Genomic DNA, 12,705 nt, shown 5'->3' with positions numbered 1-12,705 from the left:
AATTGATATATATTAAATAATTATATTTATTGCACTATCTATTTGAGCGGTTATGTCCTTATAAAAAGACATGAGATTTCTTATGATGTTTTATTTGTATGACACAACCAAAAACATACATTATTTAATAATAGAATATTACATAAATTATTTATAGAAATTGATAAATTTACTCTAAATTATTTTTGTCAATACAAAATAAATAAAATCTTGAAAAAAGAATAACATCGAAACACATTTTAAAATATTCATTAATTTCTCATATAACTTTATTTTATCCTCCCATAGCAACACATATAACAATTGATTATGACGTGAATTAAAAAAAAATTCACCATCATTCATTAATTACTATAATCTGTAAATGGGATAGGTTTGCATGATTTCAAACACGTCAATGTTAAGGTCATAATTGATATAATTTCTTTGAAAGGGATTTGGATGAAAAAGGATAAACTAATCCCATTATTTAATTATTATTAGAGGGGAGTTTTGAAAAACATGATATAATGTAGCTTGTATCACAGGACTTCATTAAAAATTCAATTTTCCTTTTGATTTGAGCTGAACAACATTTGACAGAGACTATATTCCATCACAATATTCTGAATGGGGATCAGATTAAACATACAACGCTACTCTTCCTCAGTAGCTGCCAAAGAAGTGGGAGGAATTTAAAGGGAACTTCAATAGGATGAAATCTTGAGAAAGTGCCTACCTATAAAAAAACAATGTGCAGAATTTTTATGAATTTTCTTTTCATGGCTATATAAAGCAAAGCTTCTTTGTGCAAGGAAGAGAACACCGATCTCATTTTACATTGATATCCAAGAAGAAGCAAATGGAGTTCCACGCTTCTTGGCCAACTTACAATCCAATAGGTTTACCAATTGAAGATGAAGGGTTTTGCTTGGCAGACATGGATGCCCTAGTTAACAGTTTCAAGTTTTCCACTTCATCTGTTTCCATTGAAGATTTCTCAGACATTTCTTCTTCAACTCCATATGTCGATGAAGCCTATAGTTCCCACTTTTTAAGCACTCATTTGCCAGGCATCTTACAATGGGTTAATGAGGGTGATACTCCAAATGACCAGTTTAGTCTTGATGGTGTTGAAAACTACTGTTCGGAACAGATGTTTATGGAAGATGTCAGCTGCCAGAATCTCTCACCAACGTCGGGTGAAGTTTCCATGGATGTCATCCAACTGGTTCAAGCTTACTTGGTTCTGCCTGATGAAAGCATGGAAATTGATAACCAAACATCGATTCTTCATCTATTGAAAGCTTGTGGGGATGCCATGGGGAGCAAACAGATGGAGCTAGCACAAGAAATCATTAGGAGACTAAACGAAAAGGCCTCTCCGACCGGCAAAAGCATCGAACGACTTGCATTTTATTTGACACTATCATTGGACAAGCAAGCTAACTACTTAATGCAAGAAGCAAGCAAAAATTACGATGCAGTCTTCAATGCCTTGTATCAGATCTTCCCCTATGGTAGGTTTGCTCATTTCACTGCTAATTCGGCCATACTGGAATCCATCCCTGCCTATGCTACGGTACTACATATTGTGGATTTCGATATTGGTAAAGGCATACAATGGCCTGCTTTGATCGAAACACTTGGAAGGCAAGGGTTAAGAACGTTGCGGCTGACCACAATAAAATGGGAGGAAGAGGATGGCAGTTGCAATGCTACAACTAGCTTCGAGGAGACGAAGAAGCAGCTGTGTAAACATGCAAAGACTTTTGGGCTTAGAATGGAGGTAGAGGAAATGGATATAGAAGGTTTAATGAGCAAGGTTAAAATGGATAACGAGTGGTTAGCATTCAATTGTATGGTTGGGTTACCTCACATGGAAAAACAGAGGAGTGTTAAGCATGTGGAGGAATTTCTTACAACAGCAAAGGCATTGCTTAGGAGTGATACAAGTAAAGGCATCATTACTTTGGGAGATGGAATTGGTATCAAAAAATGGACAGACTATACGAGTTTCGATTCATTCTTCGAAGCACAGCTGGTCTACTTCCAGGCCTTGCTTGAGTCCATGGAGCAATTTCAATTCCTAGAGGCAAGAATAGCTATGGAATGTTTGTTTGTGGTACCCCATCTTTGTTCCCTTGTTAATGCTCAACAATGGAAAGAAACTTGCAGTACACGGTGTTCCCTCACGAAACTCGGCTTGGAACCTCGGAGGATGAGCTGGGAAAACTATTTGGAAGCAGAGGAGCTGGTGAGACAAGCGGAGGATTCATGTTGGCTGAAAACAGAAGGAGAGAATAACAATGAAATGGTGTTGGGTTACATGGGAGCTCCCCTTGTCAGAGTGTCTAGCTGGACATAGTGTAACAATCAGAACACTTGCATAGTATACATCACGTAGTGCATTACTCAATTCTTTTCTAGTAACAAAATAATCACTATTGTTTTATAAACATTGTGCAGAAAAGAACAGAAAATAAAAAAATTTATTGATGTATGTTAAAGTTGCCATGTTCATGGTTACTGACAGATTGAAATTAAATTCCATAGGCTGGGGAATAAAATTCAATGATCAGTTTAAACCTGAATATCTTTTGAGACTGCACAATCTGCTAAACCATACAATATTGCACCATATGGTATATACTAACTTACCTGCAGAGAAAAGGCCGTGAATTTGTATCAGCCTTGGAGATAGACGGATAATTATTTTAGAGAAAATTTTAACAGTAGGGAGTAGGTAATTTAGGGAGGGAAAATGAACTCCTATTAATATTCACAACAAGCCAATTATTATTATTATTATAACCTTTCTGGAAAGAGATTTTGGTTTTGAATGAATGATTTAGAGAATAAAATATGGTAATAATGCTGGTAATTATAGAGATGGAGGACACCTAGACAGTGACTTCAAATTCTAATCTAGTAAGCCTTATTCATGCCTGAATGAAGACAAACGAAAAGACCCACACATCAGCAACAAATCCCTTCACAATAGGAGCATGAAGCAGGAGCTACCATCACCCTTGAATCTAATTCTAAAGAAATTGTTCGCCTCACTCTCGCAAAGATCGGTTTTCTTTGTCTTCTAATATTTATTGGAGTCTGCTTATAATTTATTTTTAGTTAAAATAGGTAATATTCTAATTTAATAATTTTAATATTCTATATTTTCTAATTTAAAAGTTTTGATCTTAATCAAATGGTAACGGTTAAATTCATTAATTTGTACTATTTTTAAAATCTAATGTGATAAACATATTATCACTATGTAATAAGATATTATCTTTCTATTTCCACATATTTATCACAACAAAGTTATTTAATGGATTTAATAGCTGCCCTTTGTGTCAAAATTGAAAATTTAAAATTTGAAAAATATAGGGACTAAAAATGATTCAATTGGAGAATATGAATTAAATCTACAACTTTATGTATAATACAAAACAAATAGAAAATTTTAACAAAATGGATTTTAACTTATTGTTTAGGGTTAAGATTGAAATTTCAAATTTTAAAAAATATAAAAATTAAAAATTAATTAATTTAAAAAGCACATATCCTAAAATTGATCAAATTAAAGTATATAGATTAAATCCACAACTTGTATAAAATATAGGGACTTAATAGCAAAGTTTGACCTTTCTTTTTGTTAAGGTCTCAAATTCTTGTCTATGCCTATTTCTCTTATAATTTTTACAATTAAGAGTATAATTGAATTTTGACAAAAAGCCCTCAAACTTTTTCAGAAAAAGCAATTAAACCCTCCCTTTTTTTACTTATTTGGGTACTTAAACTTTTAAAATGTATCAAAAAGGGCCTCAAACCTTTTTTTAAAAAAAAAAGCAATTATGCCCTTATTTTTTTTTCACTCAATTGGGTACTTGAACTTTCAAAATGCATCAAAAAGACCTTCAAACTTTTTCAAGAAAAGCAATTAAGCCCCTACTTTTATTAAAAATTAGAAAAATATAAAAATCATAAAAAATATAAAAAGATTGTAAAATTTTATAAAAATCGTAAAAAAAATTATAAAATATATAGAAATATAAAAAATAAAATTTTATAAAGTCGTAAGAAAATTATACAAAATGTAAAGAAATATAAATTTCGTAAATTTTTTTTATAAAAATTATCGTACCAAAAGAAGCATTTTATAATTTTCTATAACTTTTATTAATTTTTATTTTATTTATCATTTTTTGCCTCATGTCACGTTGTGTTACGACACATGATGAATTTAATTAAAAAAACTAGGGGTTATTATTTTTTATGATTTTTATAAAATTTTATGATTTTTATAAAAAATTCTAATTTTTAATAAATTTTAAATTTTTATTGTATTTTCATTAAAATTTAATAATTTTTATAAAATTTATAATTTATAATTTTTTATAATTTTAAATAAAAATAGGGGCTTAATTACTTTTTTGAAAAATTTTAAATGTCTTTTTGATGCATTTTGGCAGTTCAAGTACCCAATTGAGTGGAAAAAAGAAGAAGATGGGGCTTAATTTATTTTTAAGAAGTTTGAAGGTCTTTTTAATACATTTTGAATGTTCAAGTGTTCAATTGAGTGAAAAAAAAAGACTTAATTACTTTTTTTGAGAAAGTTTGAGGACTTTTTATTGCCGTAAACCTTAAATTTTTAATTAATGATTGACTTATATTACTTAGGTCTATTAACATTAATTCTTGATTTAAATCTCCACAATCCCTTCCCTTATACCTTTACCTTAATAAAAAAATGTATTTAATTTGTTAAAAAGTTTATTGAACATATTTCTTACTCTCTTTTTTTTCTATAAATTAATTGTAATCTTGGAACTTATGTTTTGAAGTTAAAATACAAGTGGTTAGAAAAGATGAGTATAAGTTAGAGGTGTTAATTGGCAGGATCGAATTTGGATCAGGCTTATGTATAATATTAATATATTTTATATTTATTTAAGTCTGACTCAACCTGAAATATGAATTTAAAATTTTGTCCAAATTTATTCATATTTGCAAAAGACTAACCTAATCCTATTTTAGGTCTGTCTATATTATTTTTTAAAAATAATATTTATATTATATTATTTTAATATTTAATAATTTTATACATTATTGAAATTTTTTATATAGTCATCTTAATATTATTTTAATGTTTATGTTAGAGTAGTATTATACATTTAGTATAGATTTATTTTTTTAATGTGCTCTAAATTACATAATACATAAAAATAATATAATATAAAGTATTATAAACTTAAAAATGATTATGTTCAAGCCCGAACCTAGCCTATATTTTAAACGGGCCTAACTTTTTGTCTATACCCATTTTTTGGGCCTAATATCTTTACTTAAACTCTCTCATATTTTAAGTAAGCCTTCGAGACTGAACGAGTAATCCAACTATAATACGAGCATTGTGTTATGGGTTACCTCCTATCCAAGAAAAAAGCCCAATTTAGATCTGCAATTTAAGGCAAGGTTATGGCACAGTCCATTCTTGGTATGTTATTCAGACTGTTAAGAAATGGCTTAAAATTGGTAGTGGATTGTTGTTGTTGGTAGTGGGTTGTTGGTGGTAGTGGATTAGTGGATGGTTGTTGGTGTCCATTTTCAACCACAAATCTTTGCCAAAGTTTTGGACAATTATGTCCTTGAACTCTCTTATAAATAGAGAGGTTCATTAGCCATATTCATCATCCCAAAACCAAGAGAGAGCAAAGCTTGTTCTTTGAAAGCTAGGATTTTAGCTTTCGGGTTTTCTATAGGGGTTGAGAGTTGTGAGGTTCTCGGGTTGTGTCTTGAGTGTAAAACACTTGTAATCTTCATCTTGTTATAGTGAAATTTCTTTTCGCCTCTGCCCGTGGACGTAGGCATTAAAGCCGAACCACGTAAATCCTTGTGTTCACTTTATTTTTCGTTCCGGTCAATTTACTTGTAGTCATATCGGAGTTCTCGAATCGATCCTTTCCGCAACAAATTGGTATCAGAGCGTAGTTGAAGGAGTGATAATATTTTCTGAATTGCCCTGTGACTGCAGCTTTGTCTGATCTTTCACATCAGGAAGAAAATATTATCATTCATTCAAAGGTTCCAAATTATGGCTACAAGTGTTTCATCGACTAAGTATGATGTCGAGAAATTTACCGGGAAAAATAGTTTCAGTTTATGGCGCATCAAGATGCGGGCAGTGCTGGTTCAACAAGGATTGCTAAAAGCATTGTCTGGTAAAGATAAATTACCAAGCACGCTTTCGGAAGAGCAAAAGGATGACATGCTAGAAAGAGCACATAGTGCTATTCTGCTATGTCTAGGAGATGAAGTGCTACGAGAAGTAGCGGATGAGAAAACCGCGTCCGGTTTGTGGCTCCGGTTAGAGAGCAAGTACATGACGAAGTCATTGACGAACCGGCTCTACCTCAAGCAAAGACTCTATGCCCTGAAGATGGAGGAAGGTACACCTGTTTCCCAGCACCTGGATAAATTCAATTCCATTATCATGGATTTGAATAATATCGATAACAAAATCGATGATGAGGACCAAGCAATAATTGTTTTGTGTTCTTTGCCTCCCTCGTATGAGAATTTTGTTGATACAATGATGTACGGTCGTGATGACCTGACTCTAGAGGAGGTGAAAAATGCCTTAAGTTCCAGTGAGTTGAGGAAGAAAATCACTGGTAAGGTGGTCGAAAACAATGAAGGCGAAGGCTTGGTTGCTCGAGGAAGATCCAAGGCAAAGGGTGGAAGTTCAAGTAAAAGCCATCCTAGATCGCAGTCCAAGAAGAGAATACAGTGCTACTACTGTAAGAAGTACGGGCACATGAAGGTAGATTGTCCGAAAAGGAAGGAGAAATCAGAATCACAGGAGCAACAAAATGATCGTGCGAATGTAGCTGATGCAGATTCTTCAAGTGATGCCGAGATCGTTCTTGCAGTATCCGACTCTTACGCTGGTGGGAGATGGATTCTTGATACGGGAGCTACATTTCATATAAGTACTTCGAAAGATGCATTCTCAACATACGAGAAGCATTCTGGTTCAGTACTAATGGGAAATGACCACGCATGTCAAGTCATGGGGATTGGCACAGTTCGTATAAAGATGTTTGACGGTATTGTTAGAACTCTAACTGATGTTCGGCACATTCCAGAAATGAAGAAAAATTTGATCTCTTTGAGTACGTTGGACAAGAAAGGCTTTCGGTACTCTGCTGAAGGTGGAGTTCTCAAGGTATTCTCGGGTGCTTTGACTGTGATACGTGGTAATTTGGAGCGGGGCCTTTACTTCCTCGATGGTTCCTCGGTTACAGGTGTTGCGGGAGTGTCATCATCAGATGATCTAGATTCTGACACCACGAAGTTATGGCATATGCGGCTCGGGCATATGAGCGAGAGAGGCTTATCGGTGCTAAGCAAACGAGGATTATTGTCTGGGCAGTGTACAGGAAAGTTGAATTTCTGTGAGCACTGCGTCTTCGGTAAGCAGACTCGGGTAAAGTTCAGCACTGGGATTCACAAGACAAAAGGCACAGTGGATTACTTCCATTCTGACCTTTGGGGGCCTTCTCCGACAATTTCTAAAGGTGGTTACAGATATCTGCTTACCTTTATCGATGATTACTCGAGAAAGGTTTGGGTGTATTTTCTGAAGAGCAAGTATGAGGTTCTCATCAACTTCAAGCAATTTAAAGCTTTGATCGAAAATCAAACAGGAAAGAAGATCAAGCGATTCCGGACGGATAATGGCTTGGAGTTTTGCTCAGGTGAATTCAATGAGTTCTGCAAAAATGAAGGAATAGTGAGACACCGCACTGTTCGTCGAACACCACAACAAAATGGAGTTGCAGAACGCATGAATAGAACTCTCTTGGAGCGAGCTCGTTGCATGCGATCAAATGCTGGGCTCGGTGAAGAATTTTGGGCTGAAGCTGTTAATACTGCTTGTTATTTGGTTAACAGATCTCCGTCAACAGCTATTGAGCTGAAGACTCCTGAGGAAGTATGGTCTGGTTCTCCTGCTGATTACTCTGGTTTAAGAGTGTTTGGCTGCCCTGCGTATGCTCATGTAAATGAGGGAAAACTCAAACCGAGGGCGAAGAAATGCATATTTCTTGGATACGGCCAAGGGGTGAAAGGATACAGGTTGTGGTGTCCTGATCCGGTTTCGTCCAAGTTCATCATCAGCAGAGATGTGACTTTTGATGAGTCATCCATGCTTCGATCCACCACAAATTCCCGGGAAAAGGAGGAGTCAGATAGAATGGGAGATCACGGTGTTGAGAAGCAGGTGGAGTGTCAGGTGGACGCTCCAATTCCTACGGAAGGTACTTCAGTCCAGGATGATCAAGTTGAGGTGCAAGATTCCGATGAAGATGAGTCACCTCAAGAAAAACCATATAGCATTGCCACTGGAAGAACGAAGAGACAAATCAAACCAAATCCGCGTTACGCTAATCTGGTGTCTTTCGCGCTCAGTGTGGCGGAGTCCATTGGTATAGAACCTTCCAGTTATAATGAGGCTGTCACGTGTGATGAGTCGGCACAGTGGGCAATTGCTATGAGTGAGGAGATAGAATCTCTTCACAAGAACCATACTTGGGAGTTGGTTAAGCCGCCAAGTAACCAGAAGATAGTTGGTTGCAAATGGGTCTTCAAGAAAAAGGAAGGCATCCTAGGGGTTGAAGCAACTAGATTCAAGGCACGATTGGTTGCTAAAGGCTTCACTCAGAAAGAGGGGATTGACTACAATGAAGTTTTCTCCCCAGTCGTAAAGCATTCTTCCATTCGTGTATTACTTGCCATGGTGGCCAAGTCTGATCTAGAACTTGAGCAGCTTGACGTAAAAACGGCGTTCTTGCATGGTGAGCTCGAGGAAACAATCTACATGCGTCAACCAGAGGGTTTTACAGTTCCTGGTAAAGAAGACCATGTCTGTCTATTAAAGAAGTCTTTATATGGATTGAAACAATCCCCAAGGCAGTGGTACAAGCGGTTTGATAGCTTCATGATTCAGCATGGTTACACAAGATGTGACTATGATGCTTGTGTCTATCATCGGAAGCTCTCAGATGGTTCGCACATTTATTTGTTGCTGTATGTTGATGACATGTTAATTGCTTCCAAAAACATGTCGGAAATCAACAAGTTAAAGTCGCAGTTGAGTGGTGAGTTCGAGATGAAGGATCTGGGTGCTGCCAAGAAAATTTTGGGCATGGATATTCACAGAGATCGCAAGGCGGGCAAGCTTCGTGTGTCGCAGAAGAACTACATTGAAAAGGTTCTTCAACGCTTCGGCATGGATAAAGCGAAAACTGTGAGTACTCCGTTGGCACCACATTTCAAACTCTCTGCAGAGTTGTCACCACAATCTGATGAAGAAAAGCAGCAAATGTCTCACATTCCATACTCGAGTGCAGTTGGAAGCGTGATGTATGCAATGGTTTGCACTCGTCCAGACATTTCACATGCAGTTAGTGTGGTCAGCAGATACATGAGTTGTCCTGGCAAGGAACACTGGCAGGCCGTGAAATGGATTCTCAGGTACTTGAGAGGTTCTGCAGATTTATGCTTGGTATATGATCAGAGTGACTGCACTAGCAGTGTCACGGGCTATGTGGACTCTGATTATGCTGGAGATCTGGACAAAAGAAGATCTCTGACGGGTTATGTTTTCACTTATTCTGGAGGAGCCATTAGTTGGAAAGCTGTGTTACAGTCTACCGTAGCCTTATCTACGACTGAGGCGGAATATATGGCGTTAGCAGAAGCAGTGAAAGAAGCATTGTGGATGAAAGGTCTAGTAAGCAGTTTGGGTTTACAACAGGATTTCACTGTTGTATTTTGCGATAGCCAGAGTGCCATACATCTGACTAAAAATCAGATGTTTCATGAACGGACCAAACACATTGATGTCAGATATCATTTTGTTCGGGAACATGTTACGCAAGGTGACATTGTTATCAGCAAGGTTGCTACCGAGAAGAATCCTGCAGATATGTTAACTAAGGTGATCCCTGCATATAAGTTCAAGCATTGCTTGGACTTGATAGGTATTCGGGATTGATTAGCGCCAGAGAGGCGTTTGGAAGAGGTGATCCAGTTCGAGGAATTCACTATGATGTTCAGCTTGGTAAATTTCAAGCCAAGGTGGAGATTTGTTAAGAAATGGCTTAAAATTGGTAGTGGATTGTTGTTGTTGGTAGTGGGTTGTTGGTGGTAGTGGATTAGTGGATGGTTGTTGGTGTCCATTTTCAACCACAAATCTTTGCCAAAGTTTTGGACAATTATGTCCTTGAACTCTCTTATAAATAGAGAGGTTCATTAGCCATATTCATCATCCCAAAACCAAGAGAGAGCAAAGCTTGTTCTTTGAAAGCTAGGATTTTAGCTTTCGGGTTTTCTATAGGGGTTGAGAGTTGTGAGGTTCTCGGGTTGTGTCTTGAGTGTAAAACACTTGTAATCTTCATCTTGTTATAGTGAAATTTCTTTTCGCCTCTGCCCGTGGACGTAGGCATTAAAGCCGAACCACGTAAATCCTTGTGTTCACTTTATTTTTCGTTCCGGTCAATTTACTTGTAGTCATATCGGAGTTCTCGAATCGATCCTTTCCGCAACACAGACTAATAGCAGAAAGCCGAAGAGCACCTCTGAACTTAGCAAGCAATGGATCTGAATGTCATCACATCAAAATATCATTCTCACAGGTTATTATTTGGCAGATATTGTAGTTTAAGTTAGGGAGTAAATTAATCTTCTTAAAATAAAAATCAATCATTTAATTTTTATACTGTAAAATTATAAACATCAACATTATAAGCTTAAAAAATAAGTTTAAGTAAAAAATAAGATACATTTTCTAAATTAATTAGGTCTTGGGTAGGACTTTTTAGTCCCAACCCGGTCAGCCCAACCTAAATAAGCTTAAATATTTTTTCCTGTTGTTTTGTTACTATTTTGTTGTTGTTTTATTATCATTTTATTGTTATATTGCATTTATTTTGTTATTATTATTTGGATATTGTATAATTTTTATTTTATTGTTAATTTTGTTAAAAATTTAAAGACATTTACTTATTAAGTTATAACTATTTTAATGTTATTTAAATATAAAAACTTCTTTAATATAATTTCAATTTATTGAGAAATATTTATTTTAATATTTTTAATATATTTACTGTATTATATAAAAATTATCTAAAAAATTATCTAAAAATTAAACTTGAGTTTAGTATTTTTAATCCAAATCAAAATTAAACAAAAACTTACAAAAACAAATTTCTAAAATTTTACTTCGACCCGTCCCAAATCCAACCTATAATTAAGTCTAGGTACAAGGGTCCATCGAAATAAATATTGGGAATTTTCATCCTTGCCGGTATCATCATCATCGTCACCGCCGGTACTCAACTAAAACATTCCTCACAAACCCCAAAACAATCTCCGGCTCATCTTCGCATTAAGAAAATGTTAATAGTCATTGTTTTATAGTTATTCTTACATCTTTGTTTCAAAATTAAATTCCTCATTTATGTGAGTAATTTAGAGATAAAAAAACTCTCCAACCCCTTTCAATTTTGAAATTAAGCAAATTAATCCCTCTAAAAAAATAGCAACTAAGGACAATTAATTACAAAGTTAATGTCTTTCGTCAATTGTACATAATTTTAATTGGTATAATAACAAATTTAGCTCTCGATGTTTGCGTATTTTGTTAATTTGACATTGGTTCTAAAAAATTCAACAAATTTAGACTCAACATTTACACATTTACACAAAATGTTGTAAGCTAAATTTACTAAATCAATACTAAATTGATAAGAATGTGTAAACTTTAAAAGCTAAATTTATTATTATATCAATCAAAATTATGTACAATTGATGAAAATCATTAATATTATAATTAATTGTCCTAAATTACTCATTTTTAAAATTAACAGGGATTAAATTATTTTAATTTTTTAAAAAAAAACTAATTACTCAATATTGAAATTGAGAGGGAGTGAAGAGGTGTTTTAACCTAATTCAGATTTACCAAGTGATTAGCTTGAAAAAGGTTGTATCGTACCACTTTGCGTAGGGGTAGGGGAGGTTGTCATGTCTCATTTGGAAGGTAACCAAAACGGAGCCCACTTCAGGCCATGAGTCCAACCCGACCACGCCCACAAGTCTTTGCAACCCTCCTGGTTAGTCTCAGTGTGATGATGGTCCGGTCATGGGTCCAGTCACTCAGCCCCTCCACGTGTAACCTTAAGTTAAAAATACAGACCCATTATTCTTGGCTTTTGTACGGGTAGACTGTCGATGTTTCCGGCATATTTAAGCGTCACCCACAGCGAGTGCTCCAAATGGCTTCTTATCATATTTCCTAATCACCTAAATTATTGAATCTTGTACTTGGTTTTCTTTAACTTTTCCAACATTTTACTTCACGTAAAGGGTATGCCCACTATAAACACAAGTACATCTGACCTTTTTTTCCCCGGAAAATTTTGATTTGGAGAGAAAAAAAGAATTACAAAGTAACACTGCGCCTTCAAATCATATTCATAGAAGCTTAGACATCTTTTTCTGTCTCTCATCTTTCCATATATACTAATATAAAAATTATACAACTTTCCCAACCTTTGGAACTTACCTTCAAAGCCATGTTCTCCATACTCCAATCACAACTCCATCAAGTAGAATTAAATAAATATAAATATCTAGGTATCTTACTGTTTACTCCTT

The 12,705-nt window shown here is 35.1% G+C and overlaps 1 protein-coding gene across 1 annotated transcript; it reads left to right on the top strand.

The window, feature by feature from the left end:
- The first annotated feature begins 841 nt into the window (after positions 1–841).
- Positions 842–2,347, top strand: LOC107958056 (protein NODULATION SIGNALING PATHWAY 2). Its single transcript, XM_016893715.2, has one exon. The coding sequence runs from the start codon at positions 842–844 to the stop codon at positions 2,345–2,347; it is 1,506 nt and encodes a 501-aa protein (XP_016749204.1).
- The last annotated feature ends 10,358 nt before the right edge of the window (positions 2,348–12,705 follow it).

Source organism: Gossypium hirsutum, chromosome A08 (genome assembly GCF_007990345.1).
Source record: "Gossypium hirsutum isolate 1008001.06 chromosome A08, Gossypium_hirsutum_v2.1, whole genome shotgun sequence".
In the NCBI taxonomy this organism is placed as follows: domain Eukaryota; kingdom Viridiplantae; phylum Streptophyta; class Magnoliopsida; order Malvales; family Malvaceae; genus Gossypium; species Gossypium hirsutum.
The sequence above is the reverse complement of the archived record's forward strand: the minus strand, read 5'-3'. Positions and strand labels throughout refer to the sequence as shown.

Excerpts from the sequence above, each read along its gene's own strand:
- LOC107958056 (XM_016893715.2), top strand. The coding sequence starts at position 842 with ATGGAGTTCCACGCTTCTTGGCCAACTTACAATCCAATAGGTTTACCA.